The 27,357-nt window shown below is 40.0% G+C and overlaps 3 protein-coding genes across 4 annotated transcripts; all 3 read left to right on the top strand.

The window, feature by feature from the left end:
* Positions 1–551: 551 nt before the first annotated feature.
* Positions 552–8,656, top strand: gata4 (GATA binding protein 4). The gene is given in 7 exon segments (XM_029425413.1): positions 552–1,285; positions 5,717–5,883; positions 6,016–6,088; positions 6,091–6,140; positions 6,420–6,501; positions 6,654–6,790; positions 7,130–8,656. Coding segments are annotated over 7 exon segments (1,158 nt in total). The 5' UTR covers positions 552–762; the 3' UTR covers positions 7,256–8,656.
* A 6,432-nt stretch (positions 8,657–15,088) lies between these two features.
* On the top strand, positions 15,089–22,508 carry fdft1 (farnesyl-diphosphate farnesyltransferase 1). Of its 2 annotated transcripts, XM_029425683.1 has the most exons (8): positions 15,089–15,278; positions 17,671–17,768; positions 18,197–18,380; positions 18,605–18,733; positions 19,109–19,300; positions 19,818–19,994; positions 20,571–20,723; positions 21,350–22,508. In XM_029425683.1, exons 1-8 carry the CDS (start codon positions 15,180–15,182, stop codon positions 21,572–21,574), a joined length of 1,257 nt encoding a protein of 418 aa, XP_029281543.1. In that variant the 5' UTR covers positions 15,089–15,179; the 3' UTR covers positions 21,575–22,508. The 2 variants fall into 2 exon arrangements, with proteins under 2 accessions (XP_029281543.1, XP_029281542.1); XM_029425682.1 differs by lacking the exon at positions 15,089–15,278 and having other exon boundaries at positions 17,458–17,768.
* A 1,736-nt stretch (positions 22,509–24,244) lies between these two features.
* Positions 24,245–27,061, top strand: ctsbb (cathepsin Bb). Its single transcript, XM_029425362.1, has 9 exons — positions 24,245–24,367; positions 24,475–24,560; positions 24,740–24,854; positions 24,991–25,106; positions 25,203–25,288; positions 25,830–25,973; positions 26,060–26,176; positions 26,703–26,831; positions 26,964–27,061. The coding sequence occupies exons 1-9, from the start codon at positions 24,245–24,247 to the stop codon at positions 27,035–27,037; spliced, it is 990 nt and encodes a 329-aa protein (XP_029281222.1). The 3' UTR covers positions 27,038–27,061.
* Positions 27,062–27,357: the final 296 nt, after the last annotated feature.

Below are 27,357 nucleotides of genomic sequence, written 5' to 3'. Positions count from 1 at the left end.
TTACCTACAAATAAAAGTTGATTTAATGTTCAAAATTATTTTATTTTACAAATATTTACAAATGATTTATGAATAGAAACCGACCATCTATTGTACAGGTCTGTAACAGCTAAGAGGCCAACAACTCCACTGAAAACGTTCTTATGGATTCATTTAATTCGCAAATTAAAATAAAAAGTTACATTTTTGTATTAAATAATTACCAAAATCCACAAACAGGAAAAAACACACACAAATTATTTTTTTTCATCGAACGTAGAGCACAAAATGAGATAGAAACATAAATATGTTCTTTTGTAGTTCTGGTTAGCATTGGTTAAGACAATACACTTCAGCTATCTGAAATAAAATATAATATGGGTGGTCATTTTTTAAATCTAAAATTAACCAATAAAGTTTCATTATAATCCTTTTTTTTTGGAAAGAGAGAGAGAGAGAGAGAGAGAGAGAGAGAGAGAGAGAGAGAGAGAGAGAGAGAGAGATGATAACAGCTGGATCTTGATCACACGGTGTAGTCTTCTCTCACTCCTCCTCTTTCTCATGTCTCCTCTCTCAGTTTATTCCTAATTTTCTGAATGTTGCGGTTGCTTTGCTTTACTCCTTAGCAGCAGATCTGATTTTTGATTTTGAAGGACGAGAGAGTTTTGCGGATTGTATTAAACCATATCTTTTTGCGATAATACTCCTAGTCCGGTGCGTAAATCCATCCATATTCTCATTATCCCTTCTATTAACACGGATGTCCAGCTTCAAGGAGAGGATATGTATCAGGGTATAATGACAACCAACCACGGACCCCCTTCCTATGAGGCCGGATTTCTGCACAACGCCTCGGCGGGTACCTCTCCGGTTTATGTGCCCACCACCCGGGTCGTCACCCCTATGATCCCGGCGCTGCCTTACCTCCAGACGCCCGGTGCGTCGCAGCAGAGCAGCCCCGTGTCGAGCCACCCTGCCTGGGCGCAGCCGTGCCCCGACTCGGTGCCCTCGTACAACCACTCTCCTGTTTCTCCGCGCTTTGCTTTCTCCACCAGCCCGCCTCTGTCCTCCGGGGTGGCCTCGGCCAGGGAGACTGCAGCTTCATACAGCAGCCCGCTAAACATCTCTGCCAACGGGAGGGAGCACTACGGCGCCCGGAGCCTCAGCGGGTCGTATCACAGCCCCTACCCGGCCTACATGAGCCCGAACGTGGGTGGAACGTGGCCGGCGTCCCCCTTTGATAACCCGGTCCTCCACGGTCTACAAACCGGCGCTCCTCATTGCACAACACGGCACCCAAACATAGGTGAGCAACAGGAAAACACATTTAACATTTTGATATCTGTGCAACTCTCAAGCTGAATATTTATTTCCAATGAAATGCTGTCATCGAGACAGAAATATAGCCTAAATAATGTCAAACTATCAGCTTCCTTGTCACCACGGGGAGAAAAACGTGCAAGTTGTTAAAAAGAAAAAAGAATATCTCTTTTTTTTTTAAATTTATATTTGTCAACGATAAATGACAAGAACAGTTAATGGCAATAATACACATGAACGAGGTTAAAGGTTACAAGGCTTGATAGAAAAATCAATGCATTTGTAAATGTTATATATATATATATATATATATATATATATATATATATATATATATATATATATATATATATATATATATATATATGTCTTTAAAAAAAGGTCTTTAAAAAACAGTTTCTTCTGCATGTGGCAGAAGTAATCTCTCAATTAGAACCCATTAAGATTAAGGCAGTATCATTTGACAGGACACACTAAACACTCCAGATTGCTACTATTATTATTATAATACTATAATATAGCGATATTATATTTCACACAAATTCTGGAATAAAACTAATCAATTAAGATGTCCTGGAATTATGAGACAAGTTTAAATTTAAGACCTTTATATATTTGTTTTTGAAAGATCTGATAATGAGGGGCAGTTATTGTTTAATGGAAATCTTTGCAGAACGAACATTTCTAAAACTTCTAATTTAAATGAAGCAGGGCGCGTGCATGTTTTGTTTTCATTAATTTGCCTATATTAGATTAAAACAACACAACTAAAACCATAAACGAATTTTAGAAAGTTTACAGGCTGCCACGTGAGCTCAATCAAAAACTCAACGCAGAAGGATTAAAGGCTGATTGTCAGTTTGTTTCTTTAACTAACACTATTTCTATTTCTAATTTCTAATGTATTTTCACGACTGTTAATATCATATGGAAAGAATTCATTATTTTGTATTAATATTAATAATAATTATGTTTGGCTACTTTTATTCCCACGATATCAGTTCAAGGATAATTTGATCACGAGCACGTCTAGTCGAGAGTCTTGACGTTGAAACTCTTGGCTGCATTACTTATTCCTTTGTGCCTTGAAGCGACATTTTACACGTAAAATATAGTAAAATAAAGGTATTGAATAAAATTCATAGTTACTTCATTTTGACTTAGTTATTTTAGGAGGCTTTTTAAACCAAATGTTACGATGATTTCCTTTATGAATAAAACAACCCAACAGGTCAGATTGATTAAAAGTGATTTATTCAGGTTGCCTTCCTTTTATTTTATAGCCACACAACCAAGTCACAAACTAACATACTAGCTTTAACAACATGTTTATTTTCCTGAATCAAATATGTTGGATTGGTACAAATTAATATGTAACTGAACCTGAGTTGATAAGACAGTTTATAGGTTACAATAACTGTAAACTACAAGTTTACTTTATAAACTTAGGTTTATAGGTATAGTTTACGAGTTGTGTTTGGCCTCGTGGATGAGGTCACATTTGATTTAATTTGAAGTGTGTGTGGGGAGTCTGATCCTGATCAGGACTCAACTGAAGAGTCAATTCTTTTAGTGAGGATACAGTGAATCTTTATTGTGAGGAGACACTATAACCTGCCAGCTTTATGTCAGTGCTGGATGTGTATTTGGCCTTTAGCTGCAGGTTGTACTCTGGACTATATACACATTGATTTTGCTTAGGTTGTCAGTTTTTCCATGACTTGCACCTTGTCTATTCTATGTTTCTTCCATTATCTCTGAGCAAAACCTTTTCATCCATTCATTTCATGACTACATTCCCATTTCATCATCATGTCATTTACAACATAATCTGATGGGCAGGATCATTATTAGACATATCACATAGTATAGTATTTTTTTATTCTATTAACACAGTAGATTACCGGTTGTTTGCTTCCTCGTTTATAAATAATCTTTCTTTCTTTCTTTCTTTCTTTCTTTCTGTGATGATGATTTAAATGACATAAAGAAGAAAGAAAAAGGTGAGCTGTTCAACAGTGTGACAGATAACAGCAGTGATCCACACTGACCTCTTCATCTGATTACAATCACACTCAGCTCACAGTATAAGCCCGTTTACATGTTTCAGTAACAAGCTGCCCGCCATTGTTTTACAATCACCTCAAATCCAATCAAATCTCAGTGTTTGACGAGCCGTGCAGAGAAAGTTTCTATTGTCTGTTGGTGAAAAAGGAAAAGAGGGAAACTCCCTCAGCTGTGAAGTGGTTTAGGAGAAATAAATCACAATGAGAATTATTTAATGATAATTGTCAGTGATTATTAGCACAATGTGTAGCTATAATGAGAAACTTAAATTCTTTCAAACCTATTGTTTGCTTTTAAAAATCACTTTAATGAATGACTTATTTTTGCAGAGAAACATCCTTATGGCATTATAAATGACTTGAAAAATAAGTTACTTAAATTTGAACATTATTTTATGTAAACAGCTGTACCAATCCTATCACTACAGGAGAAAGTTCTTTTTATCATTTATGTTTTGATAAATATAATTATTTTAGTATATGAGACATTATATCTGCATAGGACCCTGGCAGCAGTGATGAAAGTGTGTCTCCCTCACATACAATGTGCCTGGAATATAAAATACATTTTGATTATATGTTTTGCATGTAGTCTTTATATCCACAGCCAACAGATTGAGTAAAAAAGATATATATTCTTTTATTTTATTGAGAAAATGTAATAGTTATTACATGGAGAAAATCATGGTCCCATTTTTCATAATAAAAATAACAATACAAATATATATGTCATGGTATGAAAATAATGTAAAAGTAAAATATAACAAATAACAAAACAAATTTGAAATGTTTAAATTTCAAATTTGTCTTTAACTTATCTTTAAAAGAATAGAAGGAGGTAATCTTTTAAGTGAAATCATTTTATGGATATACTATTAAAATATTCAGATTAATTATGTAAATTTAATCAGCTGAGTCTTTGTAAGTCTGATACATTTAAAAAATCTTTTTGAAAGGTTCATGAAAAAGATATAAATAGCCTATAAAAATAGAAAAGAGAAATAATCATGTGAATTGAAAGCACCACAGATTATACTTAGATAAAGCTGAGTAAATACATTTAGTTACTTTTAAATGTTGCCACATCTGTGAAACCTGTACAGAGCAGTCAGTCTATATGTCACAGTTATTTTCACCTTTGTCCTCTCAAAGCGTCAGAGTCCCCTGATAAAGACACACACTGACATTTACACCGTGGAAAAAATAAACTTCCATTTAGACAGACACGGACACTGCAGTGTTTCTCTTTGTGTATCGTCTTGTGTTGCTGCGTTGTGTTGGCTACAATTGCTGCCTGGCTCAAGGTTAGCTTGCCCTGCTGTCTCTGTTTTGCTCTCAGCCTTGGAGGAGGCCTGCATATGTATCAGTTACACTCTGCAGATGGAGGCCAGATTTATACTATCTCATGAAAAATAATTATGCACAGTGGAGCGTACAGTTGAAAACAACATGATCTGATTTAGGGTTTTAGGGTTTTAGGGTTCATATGTTGGTGTTTTGCACATTTCCTCAATCTATTGTCAGCATAACCTCGTCGTAGCTGATACATATTAACCAGTTCTGTTGCTATCATACCACAGATTGATGTCTTCTTCCCCTGAATGGCTAAGTGGAGATACTCTATGTGCTTCATGAGAGATTACATTCATGAGACGTCATACTAACTGAGAGAGAGAAAGTAAAATATGTGATAGACAGTGAGTCTCTATTTGAATGTGATGGAAGCTCTATTCCGTCTCTATTTCCAGCCGACTCTTTATCTCATGGGGAGCTTTGAGATAAGGAGGGATTCCAGGGTGCTTTTGTGTGGGCCTGTGAGACAGCAGCCCGCACCTCCTGCTGGTATAGAGATGCCACTGCATTTCATCATCAGGGGGGTTGACGGTGCAGGAAAGTGCTGGAAAGAATTTGTGTGGAATAAACTCAGCTGGAACTGAGTTTCTCTCAGAATCACTTGGTTTGGGCTTATAACATGAGCTGGATATGGGCTAATATGTGGAAATGATAATAATTAATTTACTTTGCAATGGCTGATAATGATAGCAGACATTTTATTATCTGCTGTACCAATTCATTGCTAAAACACTATTAGTAAAACATCAACTTTTCGGAAAAACAGCCATTTTTCAACTTTTTTCATTTCATCCAGTGCAGAGTGTCAAATGACTTATTATATTATTACTTATTCTAGCTCATATAGTACTGTATGATCCTTGACCTGATGTTAAAAAATAACCCACAATTTTTCTACATGAAAGAAGCAAATCACTGTTTGATCCAGATCAGACAGGCGGGAAAAGAAAAACTGATGTTTTGGTTTATCGCGTTTCTTTCTTGTCGTCCTCCATCAGACCTGTTCGATGACTTTGCTGAGGGGCGAGAGTGTGTGAACTGCGGGGCGATGTCGACCCCCCTCTGGAGGCGGGATGGTACCGGCCACTACCTGTGCAATGCCTGCGGACTGTACCACAAGATGAACGGCATCAACAGACCTCTTATCAAACCTCAGAGACGGCTGGTGGGTGACAGTAGAGCCCTTTTGTACTCTGTACTATACAGTGAAGTAATACAGTGTTACATGTATAATACATTCCAATGTTCACTCAGGGAAGTCTTGTCTTTTTCTCCTGACATCTTTCATACGCTGCAGTCTGCCTCGAGGAGGGTGGGCCTGTCCTGCACCAACTGTCACACCACCACCACCACCCTGTGGCGACGAAACGCAGAGGAGAGCCGGTCTGCAACGCCTGTGGCCTCTACATGAAACTCCATGGGGTGAGAGAGGGAGTGAAAAGGGAGAGACGTCTCTGATGCTGCTGAAAGCTTGTATACAACCAGTTTTCTTGAACTTAAAACTAACTCACAAAAGTGATAAAAAGTTTTTAAACAAAATGTGTTTTTCTTGCCCGTTCCCTTTTTCCTTTGCACCTCTGAATCTTGGCCTCACCTTATCAAAAACAAAATCCCACCAGCCTCCACAAAGGCTACACTAATTTTTACTTCAGGCTGCTGTGGTTGACTAATGGTTATTTCTTTGCCTTGGTGTCCTTACAGGTAGCACGACCCCTGGCTATGAAGAAAGAGGGGATCCAGACCCGCAAACGAAAACCCAAGAACCTCAACAAGCCCCAAAGTGGTGAGCTTCAAAACCACACGTGCATACGTTTTGTGTAGATATAGATAGATATGCAGTGGCATATCTACAGTAAGACAAATGACTAGTCAGGTCCATTGACATGTGCATACTGTCTGTGAATGTGTAATGACCTCAGTTCTGGTGCTCCACAGGGACCCCAGGGAGCGACGGGACTCCAGTCACGCCAAGCAGCACTCCCCGGGCCTCCACCACCACTGAGGAGCCTCGGCAGATAAAGACGGAGCCGGACACTCACAGCTTGTACACACACCACAGCGCACATGCACAGGTTGGACACCTTTTTAGACGAATTTCAGAGAATATTTACAAAAGAAACGTGTTTAAGAGTTGGTGCTTGTGATGACAAAAGAGGCTTATTACAGCTTGAACAGTCTAATGAAAAGGCCGAATACGGCCTAATATAAGAAACATACAAACTACTGTTTAGACACAATTATTATAACCCAGATTCTACGATACAGAGTTTTATTTTGTACTTATTATATTGATATTTCCCCCACATGCCAAATGAAAAGGTCAAAAATCTATGACAGACAGCCACATAGGACAGACTACATAACAAATTCCCATACAGGCCTTCTCACCATCGCCTTCTGTATCCCTCTAGATTTCAGCCCTGCCAGCTTACATGACAGCTCAAGGTGGGGCCATTCCTCTCAAGATGTCCCCTGGGGGCCACGGTGGGTCTTCTGGCTCCAAAGCTGAGCCCTGGAACAACCTAATCCTGGCCTAGAAGACCTACCACCCAGCATCTCAAACCAATTTATCTACAGTGATTAAACTCTCCTGAGAGACAGACGTCTGCAGAAAGCAGACTGATGCTCTGGATGCAGATGTTGCTGCAGCCTACGCTCTGGGACTAACATGTGGACGCCACAAAAGAAATGGAGATCTTAAACAGAACTGCACAGATATTTGCGGTCACTCAAAGCGATCAAGGGACTGAATGGAGTTTGTTAAAGAGCAGCACTGTGACAACAATTGAAAAACTTTTTTTTGTCTTTACCATGCCAGTGCAGTTGCGTTATGTGACAGATACTATAACATAAACCTGTAACAAATAATGGTCAGACTTTATCTCCTTGAGTTATTTTTATTTCAATATATTTCTCTTAATTTTCATGTTATTACGGACATTTCGGCATAAAATGATGGACACACAAACCATGTAAAGAATCACAACAGTATGTCAGAAGTAGCACCGTGGAGGAGTTGTTTCAAGTGTATTTAAAGGGTCAGTTCACAATAAGAAAAAGGATGTCAATTAATTGAGCATCACACACAAACATTCATCTTGGCTGTAATATGGCGGCTCAGTCACAGCAGCAATAACTCAAAACTTTAGTAAATAAAACTATCTGCAAAGCAAAATCAGTGTGAATGGAATATGTATGTGATTTGTAAATAATTCTACAAAGAGAAGCTATTCAGGCGCATTAAACTTACTGTAACGAAGAGAGGATCGCTCCAGACATCCATCACTCCTCAACACCAGAGATATGACTTTGTTTCTCCATCAGATGCCTGAACTGTGTGTCTTTTGATTTAAAGTGTAACTACATGTCAGTATTGACACCTCTATGAAAAAAAAACATGATAAACTACCTATGGCACAAGTAAGTTGCACGTTATGAGTGTGGCTGGAAGTGAAGGCACACAGCTCCCTCTGCTGACACAAGTGCAGATGTGCATCCATAAGAAAACGTATTTAATACCTTTAAAAAATAAAAAATAAATACAAATCCTGATAGTACTTATTATTTAAATGCACAACCCCAAAACATACAATCGTATGATCATCATCTGCTAGATGAAGTTAGTTTGATAGACTTTATGATTGTGTATTGTATCAAGACTGTACAGATTATTAACAATACTTAATGCTTTAATTTGCTTGTGACAAGCATATGTAAATGTGAGATATCGCCACATGTAATTACCAACAAATATATGAGCATATACGTAAAAACTCCACTCCAGTGTAATTGTAATACACCGTTTGTGATATATTGTAAGTAAAGACACAGTGTGAGAGAGACATGTGCACTAACACTACCTGATGCCCTTCCTCTGTGTGCAACTGTAGCTCTACTGAGGAAACTAATAAAGACAAAGCATTTTGACATCATGCAAATGGTCTGTATGATGACAAATGTTGGTGTTATTTATTCCACGACAAAAGCATACCGAACATGTGAAACATTTAGTCTGGTAGGTACATCCTCATCATCTTGGCAAAGAGTTTAGTGATCGGGAAACTTGTGGAGCTTCTTCTGAAAACTGTATCCTTCCAATTTCTAAGTATTCTTTTGTGAACTTCACAATATCTTTGATGAAAAGCTGGACGGTGCATTGATTGAAGTGTTCAGTCAGCTTCTCCCTGATAAACTCTGCAAATTTGTCCTGCACCATCTCCTTCCAACACTGTTGAAACGTGAGTCTTATTTGATCCTGCATGGCGTCAGATACTTGTGAGTTAAAAGTGGAATCAAATGCAAACGCACGTCCCTTTTCCATATGTTCCTCAAAACTTCCACTTTGTTCTGAAAGCAGAACTTGTGTAGCTTCTATCAAGGTGTTCGTCTCCCGCGTGCAAAGTTCTTTCTCCTCCACTGGTATGGTTTCAGAAATACTGTGCATGGTTTTGAAGTAACTCTTCCAGTCGTGACCCTGCATGGTGTTCATCAAAGAGAAACTTTTAGATCTTAGGAGGCATTTCACAGCCGAAAACAGAGTTTCACATACAGGATGAAGATCAGTCTTTGTAACTGCTTCAACGTAGCTCTCGTGATCCTCACTCTGATCCATACAGTCGACTTGGCTGTAGTTAATATCCCTGAACACATTTTCTTTAGCTCCTTTGAAGCCCCAGCATTTCACATAACCAATATGAGTCTTTACTCCATACACACGCCACCACTCCTGAGCTCTCTGAACCAAATTCAGCATGCATGGATCTGTGTATCGAGCCAAACACGGGCTGTTCATGGTGAAAACATACACCTTCCTGTCCTCTGAGGGAACCTCTGTCTCCAGAAGTTCCTGAGTTTGTTTAATGATGATGTCCTCGCTGTGTTCTCCGTTGTTGTAATTAGGGTAATAAGGTCCATACATGACGATCTCTTCCGGTTTCTCAATGACAGCCCATGAATGCTGCTTATCCTCTGCACCACATTCCTCAGTGATGTTGCGGTGAAACTCCAAAAATTTCTTGTTGATTGAGTCATGGAGTAAAATGTCATCGGTGGCTTGTCTGAACTTGAAATGCTCTATTACTTTATTCACAGAGTAATGTGTTTCCGCCCAGGATGATATCTGCTCGTAGAAGCTCTCAGTGTCAGTCAGGTGTTTCGTCCCTCCATTCACACAGGCCTCAGGTGTGCAGGGGTGACCACAGCTCGTCCTGAAACACAAAGAGAACTCATTGTAAGGCATAAAGGTGTGGGTGAGTAAGACAACAACACTGTGATTACTGGGAAACAGGGGTATATTATGTTAATATACACTAAAATGTTATTTATTCATAATTTTGACACTTCTATAAACAATACCAAGGGGACTTAGGATAATAATCTTTTTAATTACTATTTTATTTACTTATTTAAAACTAATAGTTTGACATTTTGGAAGATTTGTTTTCTTGTAAAGAATTAGAGGGGGAGATATATACCACTCTCATGTCCGTTCATTAAATATGAATCTACAGCCAGTTAGCTTAGTTTAGCATAAAGACTGGAAATAGATAGATACTTTATTAATGAAATGTAGGCATCCAGTAGCTTAAAGGACATGACATATAACATTACCCATCTGCCCCCCCCCCCCCCCCTCCCGCCATTACAAATGTATACAAATAAGAATACAAATAAATACAAAGTGAAAGTACAGGCTGTTATGGTTTGAATTGAATCTGAATCTGAACCCCCTGCCATCACCAAGAGGAGTTGTACAATCTTATGGCCAGGGGGACAAAAGAGTTCTTGAGCCTGTCTGTGGAGCAGGACAGGGACAGCAGTCTGCCGCTGAACACGTTCCTCTGCCAGGTGAATGTGCTGTGCAGAGGGTGGTGGGCGTTGTCCAGGATGGTCCTTCTCTCTGCTACTGTCACCAGGGAGTCCAGCTCTGTGCCCACTACAGAGCCAGCCCTCCTCACCAGTCTGTCCAGCCGCCCTAGCATCTCTCTTTTGCTGCTTCCTCCCCAACACACCACAGCATAGTAGAGAGCGCTGGCCACCACAGACTGGTAGAACATCAACAGTAGTTTTTTGCAGATGTTGAAGGACCCCAGCCTTCTCAGGAACTACAGACGACTCTGCCCTTTCTTGTAAAGAGTGTCCATGTTTGCCGTCCAGTCCAGCGTGTCGTCCAGCTGCAGCTCCAGATATTTATAGGTCCTGACCACCTCCACGTCGAACCCCTCGATGGACACAGGTTGCAGGTGTGGCCTGATCCTTCGGAAGTCCATCACCATCTCCTTGGTCTTGGAGGTGTTCAGCTGCAGATAGTTTGACTTGGACCACCTCACAAAGTCCTCCACCAGGCTCCTGTTCCTCCATTCCTGACACAGCCGACGATCACAGTGTCATCTGAGTATTTCTGCATGTCGCAGAGCTCAGAGTTGTGTTGGAAGTCAGAGGTGTAGATGGTGAACAAGACAGGGGAGAGTACCGTCCACTGTGGCGCTCCAGTGCTGCTGACCACAGTGTCGGACGTGCAGCCTTTCAGCCTGACGTACTGTGGTCTCTCTGTGAGGTAGTCCGTGATCCATCTCACCAGATGTGAGTCCACCCTCATCTCTGTTAGCTTATCTCTCAGGAGTAGGGGCTGGATGGTGTTAAAGGCGCTGAAGACATCAAAGAACATCATTCTCACTGCGCCACTCCCCTTGTCCAGATGAGAGTAAGCCCTGTGTAACAGATAGAGGATGGAAGTCATCCACGCCCACCTTCGTCTGGTATGCAAACTGCAGAGGATCTTGTGCATGGCGGACCTGGGGTCTGAGGTGATGGAGCAACAGCCGCTCCATGGTCTTCATCATATGTGATGTCAGTGCAACCGGCCGGAAGTCATCTGGCTCCCTAGGGGGTTTCTTTTTGGGGACAGGGATGAGACATGAAGTCTTCCAGAGCACCGGGACCCTCCCCAGCCGCTGGCTCAGGTTGAACATACACTGAAGGGGCTCCCCGAGTTCAGCAGAACAGGCCTTTAGCATCCTTGGACACACTCCATCCGGGCCAGCCGCTTTACTGGGTCTCTTCAGCTCTCTGCTCACCTGATCTTTGGTTATGGTGGGGGGAGGGGGGTCGCATAGTCCCTAGAGGCAGCCTGGGTGGCTGTGTTAGGGTAGGTGAGAGCAGGGAGGTGCTGGGTGGGCAGCTCCTGGCTGTAGAACAGGTTGAGCTGGTTTGCTCTCACAGCGTCCCCCTAGGGCAGGGGTCTCAGACTCGCGGCCCGCGGGCCAATTGCGGCCCGCTGGACGATATTTTGTGGCCCCCTACTTGACATCAAAGTTTAGTGTTAGTGTGGCCCGCGCGTTTTCTCCCGCGAGTCGTTGCCTTGGGCGTTTTATATTTGTTTTAATCACTTATAGGCTACCATAGCTCAGGCTTGTGACAGCAATGTTTTTTTTGTCACCCAGCCCGTCATGTCTTTCTCAAAACCTGCCATATCAAGAGAGCTTATTGTTGCTTAACAAGTCATAAATCACAAAACAAATGACACTTCATAATGATACATGTCATACAATGACAACACATTGCTTCAGACAATAGTTTCCCGTTCCACATGAACTGTATCTACATACTGTAAGTACCTCTGTCAGTCTCATACCTCTCCAGCATAGTTTTCAGACTGGCCCAACATTTCTTTTTGTATGGCGGAGGCTCCATATCCATTGAAGAGAGGTCGTTTATGGCTCAACCTTAATAAAAAACAGGCTGATCATCATGTCGAATCAGAGAACAGTGAATGCACAGTGTCCTGTTAAAAATTAACCAAATAGTGTTTGGCACGGTGGGACATCTGTGGACAACATTAGTTAATGCTTTTGCTAAAAGAATAAATTAATTCAAGAGCCTTTGCAATGTTTTAGCTTTTTCAGCAAAGTCAAATGTCAAAGAAAAGTCAGACGCTATCAAGAGGCAAGGAAACGTCCCGTCACCTCTCTTTCAGGTCATAGATTTTTGTGGAAGTAAGAACTGATTTTACTCACACGGGAAGTTCCATCTTCGTGGTTCAGGAATCATTCAGCTAAAATGTGTCTCTCTTTTTTCTCAGTTGTAGGGTCAATCATAAAGTGATCTGAAAAAACAAAGTGACACCTGAACAGTTTCACTCCCAACATGTTTTCTCATACAACTGGTTGAGAGCTTGTGAGTTTCAGAGCTCCTCCTCTTGGCCACATGTGACCCTTGCTGACTGTCGATCTATGCATTGCCTCTTTCAGCAACAAGCTATGCGTCATCAACGGTCTCATGGCATCCTCAGCACATTGATCAACTCAACTCCCTTTTTTTTTCTTCCAGTTTGGCAAGTTCACAGACGTTTGCAGAGGAGATAGATCAAAGAAGATAATTGTGTTGTTGTTGTTGTTAGTTTGGCCCTCTCAAAATAGATCAGAGTAGAAGACAAATGACAAAGTACTTTATTTCTGCTTCATTTTATGGTTATATGTAATTCATGGAAGCTGCAAAGGGTTACACATACTAGGCTGCAGTTTAGAATTGTGTACCCTTAAGGTAAACCTCATTTCACAATTAGTCCGTCATTGTCATGGTTGAAAAAGTCAGTCAATGATCCCAAAAGGCAGTGTGTGTGTGTGTGTGTGTGAATATTATGTCAAAGCCGACACTGAAAGAGAATTGTTCATACACCATTTTATAACACTTTTTTTGTAACATATGTATTCATTAGTGTGTTCATTAATTAAGGAAAATATGTTATCAATTTGATAAAAACACTTTGTGTTTAAAATAGGTTTTGTTTATTATCCCAACAGCGGTCTCTTCGTATGAGTCTCAAGTATGAGTGCAATAATCAAACTGGAGTGGGATAAAAAACTAAAAGGCACACAGCAAAAGTTATGGCAGTGAAACAAAAGGACATCTGGTGATGAATCAATACATATTTTGAGCTCATCAAAACAACAAGATGTGGAGGTCTGACGCCTTTGGCTCTTTATCACAATCATTCCTTAACATCATTTTTCAGAAACAACACAGCAAAGAGAAATGTTGCCAGGTGACGGAGGTAAACGTGTATAGACAGTGTTGCTTTAAAACAAGGTGTGTAAGGGCAAATCAAGAGACTGTTGCGACAAACCGCGTCATGCAGAGTAACACGTTAGACAAGATCTGGATGTCTGGATATCTGTGCTTTTAGGTCATGCAGCCTTTGGGTATCTAGAACAGCTGTGTGTACAATTTCAGCAATTTGTTTCTTAGCAGTAAGTTTCATTTTCTTTTCAATGGTTTAATATACACTGTACCACTCTTCTTATGTGGGTGTCTGTTTGCACCAATTGCTACGAGCTGCATTATTGCACAATTCCACATGTCTCTATGTACATATACTTGTACTTGAAAGTGTTTTATAGATATAGTCTGCACATGTGTTTATAACAGTTTGAAACTGCAAGAGAGTAAGAGATGTTAGGTGTTGGTATGTTTTCTATGCTTGGATTGTGGATCTTGGATGTCCTCTAAGGACTTGTTGATGAGCTACTTGACAATGAGGCAACTCAGCAGGCTTTGTCTATGAGAAAATACGCCTAAGGCCTCATTTTAACTTTTTTTTAAATTACAACTTCCTAGTCTCTTCACTTTTTTGTTTGTGACTATAGTATCTTAAAGATTATTTGCATTTTTTGTCAAAGTATAAAGTACTTTTTTATAGTTTTTAGAATTTATTTGTGTAATGTAGATGATCATACTATATATAATCAATTTAAGTTACTTATCCATATGATGCATATGTTCTTGTATCCTACTTCTGCTGCTGTGACACTTTTGACAAAAAATGATCTTACCAGCCAGTGCTAACCATATGAAGGATTGGATAAATAATAATAATAACCTTTATTTGTACAGATGTTTTAAAAACAAAAGTACACATTGAGTCACAGTCGGACAAAAGGACATAAAAGGCAAAACACATAGCGTACCAGATCACAAACAACATATACAAAGAAACGTTTTTTTCTATTCATAATAATGAACCAAATTATTTAAAAACAGATAAAGCTTAGAAAGATGGTCCTTTCTTCTTGACATTATGGATAACACGCACTGTGTCAGACAGTGTCATCACAACCAACAGGTAAAAGTCCCAGGATTATATAATTAAAATGAGTGTATATGGAAGTATTGGTCCTTTTCGGAAGAATAACGGACCAATCAGATGCCGTGCGCCACTGAAAATCTGCCGAGGCGGGGCATCACACCAGGCACTTTGGTCGCTCATTGGACACTGAGCGCTATGCCCATGACTCGCCAGCCAATCAGAGGCGTCGATTGATCTGACGACTTTGTTCCTGAGAGCCGCATTCTCTCCATGGTGCTGCTGCTGCTGCATTTTAGGGACGCTTCGCTTTGATGGGGAACATCTCTGCAGGACAACACATCAGTTTGTCAGAGTAGCAGCTGAACACCTGAAGCAACATGGATATCCTGAAGTCACTAGGCCACCCGGAAGAAATATTCAACCTGTTTAAGTTTAAAATGGGGGGATGCAGCACCGTCATGCCAAAATTGGATTATGTGAGTAAACTCTGTTTTTCTTAACATTAGATACTGAGAATAAACTTGTTATAAGAAGACTGTATGCATGGTTTGATACATAGTTTCATTTACAGATTTTTCGCTCGGATCATGTAGCACATAGTGTCCCCATTTTAAAAGCATCAGCACAAACAGGTTTTCTGTAGCAACACGGAAACCCAAAGAGCCCTATGTATCATGAGTCTATAGAAACAGAGTCAGCTAGTTGCACTAATGAGATCTCTAACTCCTGTGTTGGCTCGAGTGTGCACAGGCCGATATGACCGTTGACTTGGGATTTACGTTACATAATGAGTTTGGAGGGTCAACTGCAGGGAGAGATGATGTGCGCGTGTTTGAGGGATAATCCCAATGTTTTAACATCAATGTGACCCGGAGAGGGAGAGAGCCTGTAGAGACTGCACCATGGTTTCACCAGTGAGTTTATTTTGGTTGGCAGCATTATTAAATGGCCCAGACAAAAAGGTAAACTCAAGAATATCCATACATTGTGAAGTGAATCTGATCATATTATTACAATACTAGTTTCTCAGGACAGACCACATTTTTCTTTGAAAGTAGCAAAAGAGGCTCATGCTTTCCTAAAATGCATTTTATTTCTTTGTTCAGATTATGACAGACTGACTAAATGTGTTACTAACACAGTGCCAAAGCCAAACCAGGCAGCTATGCAGAGGTGCATTTAGTAACTATCCATAGATGTATTGTTTCCAGCTATTTAACCGGTGTTGCACATTTTTCTGTGACCTGCCAGATTTTGTGACGCGATAAGAAATATGGGCAAAAATTGTCACGCAAAAGTACCAAACCTCTGAATTCAGTTTGAGTCTCTGAGGCTAAAAGGTGTGACCCCATACTATTTAGATTGTTGCAGTTAATTTTAGGCCAAAGCATCAATATATATATATTTATTACCACCGTTAACCCTCTGACACAGACAGGTCACATATTTGACTGTAACACCCGTGTCTACACATACATCCTACTGTACTTCCAAATGTCTCCCACCAGGTGTCAACACAATCCACTGCTATCCATGCACAGTATATATTTTGCAGAAAACACACCCTCTGTCCTTTGACCCTTGCATCAGGAACAATTCCCAAATGATGAAATAAAGGCAAAATAAGATTCATATTATTGACTTGTTACTATGACAAAGGTCCCAGATGGATTTAAAACCAGCGTTGAAGCACCAAACACTGTCGTTTAACAGTGGTGATATGATTTGTTGATCTATATTAATAAAATAAAATAAAAATGATTTCATATTGCACACAATAGCAAGTGACAGAGAACCCCCCATGGAATAAAATAATTAATTATATCTTTTAATCAAATGTATAAAAAAGATCAAACGCCAGTAAATTCTGTATATCTTAATATAATTTACTCTAACCCCTTGATCAGCTCCTTTTTTCTTATTTTTTATTTTATGTGCTTCTATATTCCTTATTTTGTATTTATTTCAATATTTAAATCCTGTTTGCTTTATTTGGTTGTCTTTTTTTCCTCTATGTTTCACAATAACTAGATTTATTTCTATTCAAATAAGTAATTGATGTCTAATTGTGCATTATTGAGAAGGTGTCAAAATGTTTCCTAAGAGATGTGATTTTATTTTGAACGGGAACTGTACCTATTTTCTATGTGATATAAATAAAGTTAAAGTAAAAAAAAAAAAAAAAGAGGCAACATTAGCTCATTGCATACGCAGATACAACTGAAGTAGGCTCTATACTATTGTAAGCTTATGTGTTTTCCATTCAAAAGACCATATTGTCTAAAGTAACTTTCTGCTCTGATATAGTATTGTATCTAGTGTTTAGCAGCCACACTTCCTTGCTCAAAGCTGCAGCACACTGAGCCGTACAGCTGGTGTTGTTCTGGCTAGAAGTGGGCGGAGCCGTGTGATCATAACAGTAGATCTACAAACGCTGTGCACGGACCCTGCTCGCCCACATAGTGAGGGTAGACTGTTTTGAGATCAGTGGAGCGCTTGTTTTTAGCTCTCCCAGACGTCCTCCAGAGCGTTTCTGGCCTCACTTGACCCTCAGCTCGCTTGTCCTCTAAGCTACATTTCCCGACCAGCTGTGGCGTCGACATGGACAGAGTCGTTTAATAGCTGCAGGGTCGCTCGTACTGTCAGGTCATTCGTATGGCCGGAGCTTGCTGCAAGTATCCAGTCTCTCTGTCCGTGTTCAAGCGCTCTCTGTCGGTGGCGCCGCGGGGCTGCGGGTCCGCTCCTCGGTCCCTCCTACCGTGCTGGAGGGTAGGGGAGCGGGCCCTGCAGGAGGCCGCCCGACCTTCCAGTGCACTCAGACCCGCATGCTTTTACCGACACACGGCCTCCTTGTGTCTCTCCTACCAGGAGTCCATGAGTGACAGTCTGCGGACCTGCTATCTGTATCTGAACCAAACCAGCCGGAGTTTTGCAGCCGTGATTCAAGCGCTGGACGGAGAGTTGAGGTGAGTAAAGGTTGGTTCCATGTGGGGAGGTGTGTCTGCGGGAATGTTTTATTTGCTTAAGTTTTGAACAAGGGGCGTTGGCTGGAGTGCTTCCTTTTTCTGCATTTCAGTACTTCTCTGTATAAAACATGTGCATAATGTGCAAAATACGCATTGAAAAATATTTACAGCATTGAAACTACTATCAGCAGTTTAGACACAGGCTCACTGGGATTGGATCGATTATGTTCTTTGGTGCATGTGTCTTATTATAGCAGCCCACTTATGACCTGTGGAGTGATCTGTGACCACCTGTTTGACAGCCTGCTATTTTTGTTGTCTTTTGAATCAATGACTAGGCGTCTCTTCAGTCAGCGTGTGTGAAAACGCACTGAAATCAAAGACTTCCCAGTTGTGTGTTAAAGCCGTCTGCTGTCTTTCTGATCCAGACATGCAGTTTGTATATTCTACCTGGTGCTGCGAGCGCTTGACACGGTGGAGGACGACATGACGATCCCTCTGGACAAGAAGGTTCCCATGCTGAATGATTTCCACACCTACCTGTACCAGGATGATTGGTGCTTCACCGAGAGCCATGAGAAGGACCGACAGGTTCTGGCGGATTTCCCCACGGTCAGTAGCACTGCATGGTTTTACATAGAAGGGCAGTAGGCAGGTACATAACTGGGCTTAATTTACTAGTTCTTACACAATACCATACACAGTAAAATACAATGTTAATTACAGTTTACTTTGTTGGTTGTATGTTTAATATCTATGATGGTATGTGATTAAAAAAAAGTGAAATCTCTGTTATAAATGAGTAACTATAAACTTAATGTGTGCTTGCAATCCAGATATCTTTGGAATTCAGAAACCTCGCTAAGGAATACAGAGACGTCATCTCAGATATCTGCCACCGTATGGGAGTAGGAATGGCTGAATTCCTGGAAAAGAAAGTGGGAACAATGAAGGAGTGGGACCTGGTAAATGTCAACTTTATGTTAAGATAGCAGCAGAAATGTTAGACATATTACAGGAGTATAAGAGGAACATGTTTTTAAAATACAATAATACATGATTTAACGACACAAACATCAGAGATGAGCAAACTGGCAGATTAGAGCAGAGATACTATTGTTTTGTCTTTGGTTTGGAGGAAAATATGTTAGTATTGATGTGTATCTCTGAAGCTTCATTCTGTCTTAATAATGTATTTTCAGTTATACTGGTTACTTAATTTTGATGTTGTCATGTCTCACCACACTACATAAAACTTCCTATAAAACCTCTGTTTCTGATGCATTTAGTCACACAATGAAATCTGATTCCATGTTGGGTTTTTTTAATCCGCTGTGCAGTATTGCCATTACGTGGCGGGGCTGGTCGGTATCGGTCTCTCTCAGCTGTTCTCTGCGTCCCTGCTGGAAGACCCGGAGGTGGGGAGCGACACCGAGCTGGCGAACTCCATGGGCCTGTTCCTCCAGAAGACTAACATCATCCGAGACTATCTAGAGGACATGCACGAGGCACGGGTCTTCTGGCCACAAGAGGTGAGCATGTGTTGTTTTGTCCTGGTTTGAGCTTCAGAATAGTTTTATTTAATTTCCATTGTGAAATGTATGTTTATATAACCTCTGGTGCAGCGTTTTGTTCGTTATGTGCGTGTTGTAGCAGCAGTGGTGGGCCGTCAGGGCCAGCAAGGCCTTCTCTGCTGGCCCACCACTCTATTTTGTAGAGAAACATATGTGTATGTACTTTCTCTTTCCAATGCACCCCTGCTGCTACAGTAGCAGCAGGGGTGCATTGGAAAGTGAACCCACTCAAACATTAAATATTAAATATAAATTTTACAAACCATTTTAAAGTATCTCCATGGAGAGATGTGTCAGTCTTACAGTCGATTGATGAAGCAGAGGGAAGGTCAAATAAAAACAAACATGACTTCTTTCGATGTGTATCACTCATGTTACTTAGAGATCAGCTTGAGTACTGATTTAAAAAAAAAAAATATATATATATATATATATATATATATGTGATGTGTTAATATTGTGTGTCCCCGTGCAGGCTTGGAGTCAGTTTGCAGGTCGTCTGGAGGACTTGGCCCAGCCCGAGAAGCTGGAGTCGGCTCTCTCCTGCCTCAACCTACTGGTCACTGATGCTCTGCGACACGTCCCGGATGTTATCGCCTACCTGTCCCGCCTGCGCAACCAGACCGTCTTCAACTTCTGTGCCATTCCACAGGTACACACTGATTCATGACTTAGTGCCTTCCAGGGTTCATTTTTTTTCAATGACTAGATATATAGAACTTTATTTATCCTGAGGGAAATTGTTGTGCAACAGTTGCAACACACAGTAGGACACGTACAAATAGTGCAAAAATGTATAGAAACAATTAAGAATAAGATGGGGTAAGGTGCAATATTCAACAAGATTAGGTAAGGTGCAGTATTTGATAAAATCACCGGATAAAAATGACCAAATCAAACTAAGAGACGGCACCGACTTCATCAAACACTAACTAACTGTGCCAGCATGCAATATTGTTGTGGAAAAAAGACGAGGCTAAAATCTAGTTTAAAAGATAAAAATCTCTATTTATTTTCATGGTCAATAAAGAGGAAACTAAATATTATACATTAAAAAAAAATAGCTGACAATTGTGATTTCATTTTATTTGCACATTTGCGTGCGGTTTGCTTTTTTATTTTCCTATAGTCCTGTTTTTTTGAAACCTCGTCAGTTAAATGTTCATTTAATTGCATTCATTTCTTTCAGTTCTTCCTTTTGACTATGTGTTAACCCTCTTCTGACCAGGTGATGGCAATAGCTACACTGTTGGCATGCTACAACAACCCCATGGTGTTCCAGGGAGTGGTGAAGATCAGAAAGGGACAGGCGGTCACGCTCATGATGGAAGCCACCAGCATGAGAGCCGTGCAGACCATCATCGCCCAGTACAGCCAGGAGGTGGGTGTGTTTTTGTGTTTGCTCTCTTACTTCCACCATTTTTTTCATTTAAGTCTTTATTCTTTTCCTTTTCAAACAGGCATTCTACATTTATATGACTCATAAATGTCCAGACATGCACACCCAAAATGAGTGAAAACAAAAACAACACACAAAAAACAGAAGGACCTAAAACATTTTACAAATGCAACCATATTAATACATCATACAGTTCCAGCCATGATAATATCTAGCCTTTTGATTTTTCTCACAACCTTTTTAATGCAGCGAGCCCTTAATGTACAGGAAGACATTATCCTTGATTCAATTTCCCTTTTGTATTGTTCATTCTCGCTATTTGGTATTCAAAGGAAGCAGTTTCAGTCATTATTTGAGTTCTTATGTTTTTGTGTTCTTCCAGTTTTGTAAAAAACAAGTCTTGCTAAAATAATAAAACCTGTCAATATTAATGCAAACGGTGCTTTGGTGTCACCCTGTGGTAAAAGTGTTTTATCACCAAGAAGACCCAGCTCTGCACGCACACAAATTGCAATCCAACCCCTCTGCAATATGTGCAATATTCTTCGCCTTTTTAAAATAATTTTTCAATTCAGTGACAATAAACACCTTGTTCTTCCTCTTTGCAGATTTTACAGAAGGTCTCCCACACGGACCCGTCTAGGGACAAGACCCTGTGCATACTGGCCCTAATCCGAGAGAAGTCCGCCCTGTCCCAGAGCAACCTCCCCACCAGGACCCCCCACCTGTCGCCCATGTACCTGTCGGCTGCCATGCTGCTCGCCGCTCTCAGCTGGCAGTACCTCAGCACCACTGAAGCACAGAAACAGGTCACCGGCGACATGCAGGGATAGTGAACCCCATTTATCCTCACCTTACCCGGGGTCCAGAGACTCAGAAAGCCCCTTTTGCCCACTCTGGCGGTCCGGTTCTCCTGTGAGGAATCTTTCCTACTTTGCCCTCATTGCAGCTTTTTACAGAAAACATGGACATATTTAGACTAAGGAGGGGTTCTGGTCGGAGGGTGGTCTCTTTAGGCTGGTTGATGGTGTTTCTAGTAGTCCATCCTGCATCTGAACTAATTATTTACACACGTTGTGTAGTTATATTCACCAGCATAAATGGCACATTGAAACAATTCAAGCGTTTTGTTGTTTGATGATTATGTTAAGTGTGTTATTTTTGTTTAATTTGTAACATTTTGACCCTTTTTTGAATTAAGTGAAATTATTCAGCATATTTGAACAGACAGAAAACAGTAGTTTCATTTTCCCCATTAAGTGGTGATATGCCATTACTTGACTCTTTAGGATTCGAGGGAACCGTCACCAAACTCCATTAAGTCTTTTTGTGTCAACTCTTAGTTTTAAAAAATGTTTCATGTCCAATGAAATGTAGTTTAATATTCCACTTGTTATGTTGTCATAAGGTGAGGTGCAGGGTAACATGGTCAAACGTGAGGTTTGCTTGAAAAATAGGAAGAGTTTTATTTTTCAGCCTTCATAAAAAAGAAAAGAAACAAAGAAACAAAACGTTCTTCAGTCGGCTCCCAACAGAACTGGTGCTGCTCTTTCAACAAATCTCCCCTCATTCCAGTCACATAGCAATAGAGCCCGCCTTCCCAGTTCAAACTGGCCAATCAGGTCAGTACTCTAGAATAGAGAGTTGACAAGGTTGAAACAAATATGCATTGCTTTTCTTAACTTAATTTATACCAACAAGGCCTCAATTCATTCTTCAACATGTTAACATAAATACAGTAGCTTCAAAATAAACACATTATTAGTACATCATTCTGTATTTGCATTACTTAGCTGCCATTACATCACACATCATTTAACCACTCACATCTGAAAAGCACTCATACACCACATATGACTGTTGAGATCTTTCTCTTTAAGCATATTTACACGATAACTACCACAAAACACTCAAACTCAGGTTATGGCTTTCATGACAGCATGTCTGTATAATATATTTTTAAGAAATAAACTCTATTCTAATGGAAAGTATGCTTCTTTGCCTTGGTTAATGTATATTAGAACCATGAAGAAAACTGAAAAACTTTCTTAACAAAAAGACTAAGAAGGTTATTAGTGAGGGAGTTGGTTCTTTCTCACTTATGTTTCTACTGGACAAACATTCAAATTAAATATCGCAACTGTGCACTTAACAGTAAATGTGCTGCATCAGCTCACAGTAAAGCTTTATTTCAACACACTGTCTGTTCTTTCTGTTTCAACTCTGTCTCTTGAAATGGAAAAAGAAACAACGCTTTTTCAAGGTACTTTTTACATGAACTGTTTGAATGAATGAGGGAGAGCAAATGTAATTTTTGATTAATTTAATACCTGAAAGAAAAATGCATATAAAGACCTGCTAGCTAAAGTGTTCTTAGCGCAGCTTTGGGGAGTAGAAAGGCTCGCACAGAGCAACCTTGTACAGATCCAAAGGAGAGTTCCAAACACTGCTATGAAATATGACATTGTTATTTGTACATATTTGAACAAATAAAGAGTTGAAAGAATCTAAACGGCCTGACTGGTAATTGTACATACAACATAAGAATCTGTTGATTATAGACTGTACAATTATATTTCACAGCACCGTTACAAGGTTCATATTATTTGCTGCTGTGCTTTGCTTGTGTTAGTTATATTTCTGCGGCTATATGTGAATACATGAGGCGAAATTGGACATGTTCTCTTTATCGTTGATTGGTCAATAATCTTAAGATCACCTGTCAACCTTTGGAAAGACATTAGTCCCATGAGATTTTGAATCATACATTTATTACACAGACATGTGATTCCATAACTTGCTGCTTATAAAAAGGGACAATAAGAAGTGAGAGGACTGGAGTTGTGTTCAGAGAGAGAAAGGAATAGCAGAAGAACGTCGATCGAAACAACTGCAGGTAAAAGTTAAGATTTACATTTAGGAGATTGTCTTTCTTCTTTCTCTGTGTTATTTTATCTATTTTTAATGATAATTGAATTGATTGTTAATAAGAAATGAGGCTAATGTTATGTATGCCTGTCTTTATGCAGGTTATTATACCAACAAATATACTTCAAAATCAGCTGATAGTAGTCACTCGATCACAACACGGTTTACCACTAGTGATCACTTACTGCCTGGGGAAATATGGCTTGAATAATACTCCATTTACATCCTTTTTAATTGGTTTTAACTAGTCACAAATAACAATATAATTTCAAAAGCCAACGTTGGAAAAAAAATGCATTACCTGCAACTACCTTGCATTCTCCAGTTGCTTTGTACTTGTGTAGGTGCAGCTTTGTCCAACTTCAAATTCTTCTACTCCCGAATGTCAAATAAGTTCCATAGTTTGAGAAGAAACGACAAGATGCTCCAGAAAATCCTGACCTAAATTATACCGTCACTGCCTTGTGATGTTCATGCTGTAAAGTCTCATAAAACAGCAACCTCTTCCTTCTGAGTTGTCGTCACGCATTGGAGTCGAGGTAATTATGTATGTTGACAGTCCTCTGTTTTGCAGGATGCATCCACTCGCTCTCCTTTGTGTACTTGTGACGGTCTCCGTCACCTGTGCTCAGCCTCAACTCCCCCATGCCTCCTCAGAGATGGTGGACCTTATTAACAAAGCCAACACCAACTGGACGGTGAGTAAACTCAGGGTCTTTCCTGCATTTCTGCTGTCCCACATCGAGGTCATGGATGCTGTGAATCCTGTAATCTCTCATTTTAACTTCACTACTTTTGTCTCCAGGCCGGGCATAACTTCCATAACAATGATACCAGACATCTGAAGAGACTGTGTAGGACTATTCTGAATGGACCCAAGCTGCTAGAGGTGTAAGTTTAATGAGGGTGTGTGGGCATGGATATATATGGATTTATATGGATTTATATGGATTTATGTGTGTGTGTGTGTGTGTGTGTGTGTGTGTGTGTGTGCACTCACATGCACAAACAGGTGACAGTCAACAGGTTCATCTTATCTGCAGTGTTCCGTACCCTCCGTTCTTGTTCAGGATTCACAGTACTGAAGGCATAAAGCTTCCGGACAGCTTTGACGCACGCCAGCAGTGGCCCAAATGTCCCACAATCCAACAGATCAGAGACCAGGGACCATGCGGGTCCTGCTGGGTAAGACAGGCTAACAAAAGGACACAACAGTGGTTGATCAGCTTCTCCTTTAAGGGAAACCAAAAGATAAGTGCATTTTAGAGCAAGCTAGCATATTCTCAAACCAGTATTCCCTATTTTTTTTAATTTCCCACAGGCCTTTGGGGCAGCTGAGGCGATATCCGACAGGTTATGTATCCACAGCAATGGTCAGATCTCTTTGGAGATCTCTGCCGAAGATCTGCTGTCCTGCTGTGATGAATGTGGCATGGGGTGAGTGTTTGTGTATAAAATGAGTGCATTCCAGGTCTTTTTAGAGGTCATTGAACAACACTGCGTGTGGTGTTTTTATTTTTCCTGTGGATGCAGCTGTTTTGGTGGTTACCCATCGACTGCTTGGGAGTTCTGGGTGAAGAAAGGGCTTGTGACAGGAGGCCTGTATGACTCCAAAGTTGGTAAGCTGATCCTAAGTGTGAACTTAAATGAGTTTATAGAAGCACCCTACTGTACTCAAAGACTGTATTTAGTATGATAAGGAAAATGCCACAACATTTGTTCTGATTGGTCTAAAAGTCTTGAAATCGGTTATCGACATGCCTTGGGCAGGTATCTAACAGTACAACTTTGACATTTTTTAGATCACATGAAAAATCACACTTTTAACAATAAGCAAATTCAGGATTTTTGAAAAATGAGGGATTTTTTTACAAATTAAATATATTTTCAACACTGCATATGTGTGCAAAATAAGAAAATTCCACTTCAGCTCACAGATACCAAATACTTATATATACAGAGATACAGCCATTTTCTTATCATACTATATGTAGTCTTTTGGGCACATGGGACAACTGTTTTTCCTAAAATATAATGAATATAATCATGTGCCGAAAGAATAAATATAATACATAAAAAACAACTTTAATTTGCGTTAACAAAAGGGTTAAAAGAAAAAATATTTAAGGTCTGAACTTAAATTGGCGGTGTGCTTGACAGGCTGCCGACCCTACAGCATCGCTGCCTGTAAGCATCACGTGAATGGGACTCGTCCTCCGTGTAAGGGTAAACGGGAGACCCCGAAGTGTGTGGAGATGTGCATTGATGGATACTCACCATCCTATCAGAAGGACAAACACTTCGGTACGGACCCCCAAATGATCTATTTCCTCCCCCTACAGTAGCTTCTCTGTCATACATCGTCTTGTTTCCTGTGTTTCCCTCTTCAGGTAAACGCATATACAGCGTCCCGTCCCAACAGGAGCAGATCATGATAGAGCTGTACAAGAACGGGCCTGTGGAGGCAGCTTTCTCTGCATACGCAGACTTTATGCTGTACAAGACCGGTGAGGCTACTTTGACTTTGTAGCCACATTAGCTACAACTCTTAAACTGTATACCTCATCAGAATCAGAATTTGTAGGTTTTCACATACAAGGAATTTACTTTGGTGTATAATAGTGTATATATGAACACAGTAAGAGAAATTAAAATGGAAAAATAAGAACAAATATTGAAAAAAAAAATATATACAATAAGAACATGACAAATTACTGTAAAAAAGAATGTACAGTATATCTGAATTAAAAGTGGAAGAGCTGTGCAGTTTTAAAGTGGTAGTATTGTGCAGAAATGTGAACATCACATATTAACCCTCAGTGTGGACATGAGACATGAGGATTTGCACATGTCTGGTGAGATAACATAATTTATTTCACAAGAAAGAAAAAGGTAAATATAGTTACTTGAACACAAAAGCATAGTTTATTCATAAAATCTGTATTATATGTATACATGTATCAAAATGAGGAAAACCACCACTGCTGTCCTTTTAAGCCCTGTGTTATTGCACTCACTGTTACTGTACTGTAGGTGTGTACCAGCATGTGACAGGACAGATGGTCGGCGGTCATGCCATCAAGATCCTCGGCTGGGGAGAGGAGAATGGGACGCCCTACTGGCTCGCTGCAAACTCCTGGAACAGTGACTGGGGAGATAAAGGTACGACAGAACCAGGGTTTGGGACATCATGCTTTTTTGGTCACATATTCTTTCAGTGTTACATAATCTGGCAATGTGGGGAGTGATATGGTAAAGAAGTGTTAATCATGTTTTTATGTCTTCTCATTTCAGGTTTCTTTAAGATCAAGCGTGGAAATAATGAGTGTGGTATTGAGTCGGAGGTGGTCGCAGGAATCCCACTTTAACTAGATTAAATGAGTCCTGGCTGCAAAGATTCGTCAAATCCAAGTCAATCAAGAAGGATTAAAATAAAGACTTTATTTTGTATGAGACCGATGTGTTGCATTTAAATGCAAATATTGAGAGATTTCATGGAATCAACACGGAATAAATCAACGCGACAAACTTTTGTGCTTGCTTTGTTGTTGCTCTGATTAAATCATTATGTTTAGCTCCAGGTTTTTCCCCCAATTAACTATACAATAGTTAATAATAATAATAATAATAATAATAATAATAATAATAATAATAATAATAATAAATTGTATTTATAAGCGCACTTTTC

The sequence above is a fragment of the Cottoperca gobio genome, chromosome 24 (assembly GCF_900634415.1).
Source record: "Cottoperca gobio chromosome 24, fCotGob3.1, whole genome shotgun sequence".
NCBI lineage: Eukaryota > Metazoa > Chordata > Actinopteri > Perciformes > Bovichtidae > Cottoperca > Cottoperca gobio.
Note: the sequence above shows the minus strand (reverse complement) of the source record. Positions and strands in the feature narration are given on the sequence as shown.

What these genes read in the sequence shown, in the direction of transcription:
- fdft1 (XM_029425682.1), top strand. Translation starts at nt 17,458, where the DNA reads ATGGCCGGAGCTTGCTGCAAGTATCCAGTCTCTCTGTCCGTGTTCAAG. An exon ending in GCGCTGGACGGAGAGTTGAG is followed by an intron (nt 17,769 to 18,196) that starts GTGAGTAAAGGT and finishes TTTCTGATCCAG; the next exon opens with ACATGCAGTTTGTATATTCT. An exon ending in GGGTCTTCTGGCCACAAGAG is followed by an intron (nt 19,301 to 19,817) that starts GTGAGCATGTGT and finishes GTCCCCGTGCAG; the next exon opens with GCTTGGAGTCAGTTTGCAGG.
- ctsbb (XM_029425362.1), top strand. Translation starts at nt 24,245, where the DNA reads ATGCATCCACTCGCTCTCCTTTGTGTACTTGTGACGGTCTCCGTCACC. An exon ending in TGTGATGAATGTGGCATGGG is followed by an intron (nt 25,107 to 25,202) that starts GTGAGTGTTTGT and finishes CTGTGGATGCAG; the next exon opens with CTGTTTTGGTGGTTACCCAT. An exon ending in CAGTGACTGGGGAGATAAAG is followed by an intron (nt 26,832 to 26,963) that starts GTACGACAGAAC and finishes TTCTCATTTCAG; the next exon opens with GTTTCTTTAAGATCAAGCGT.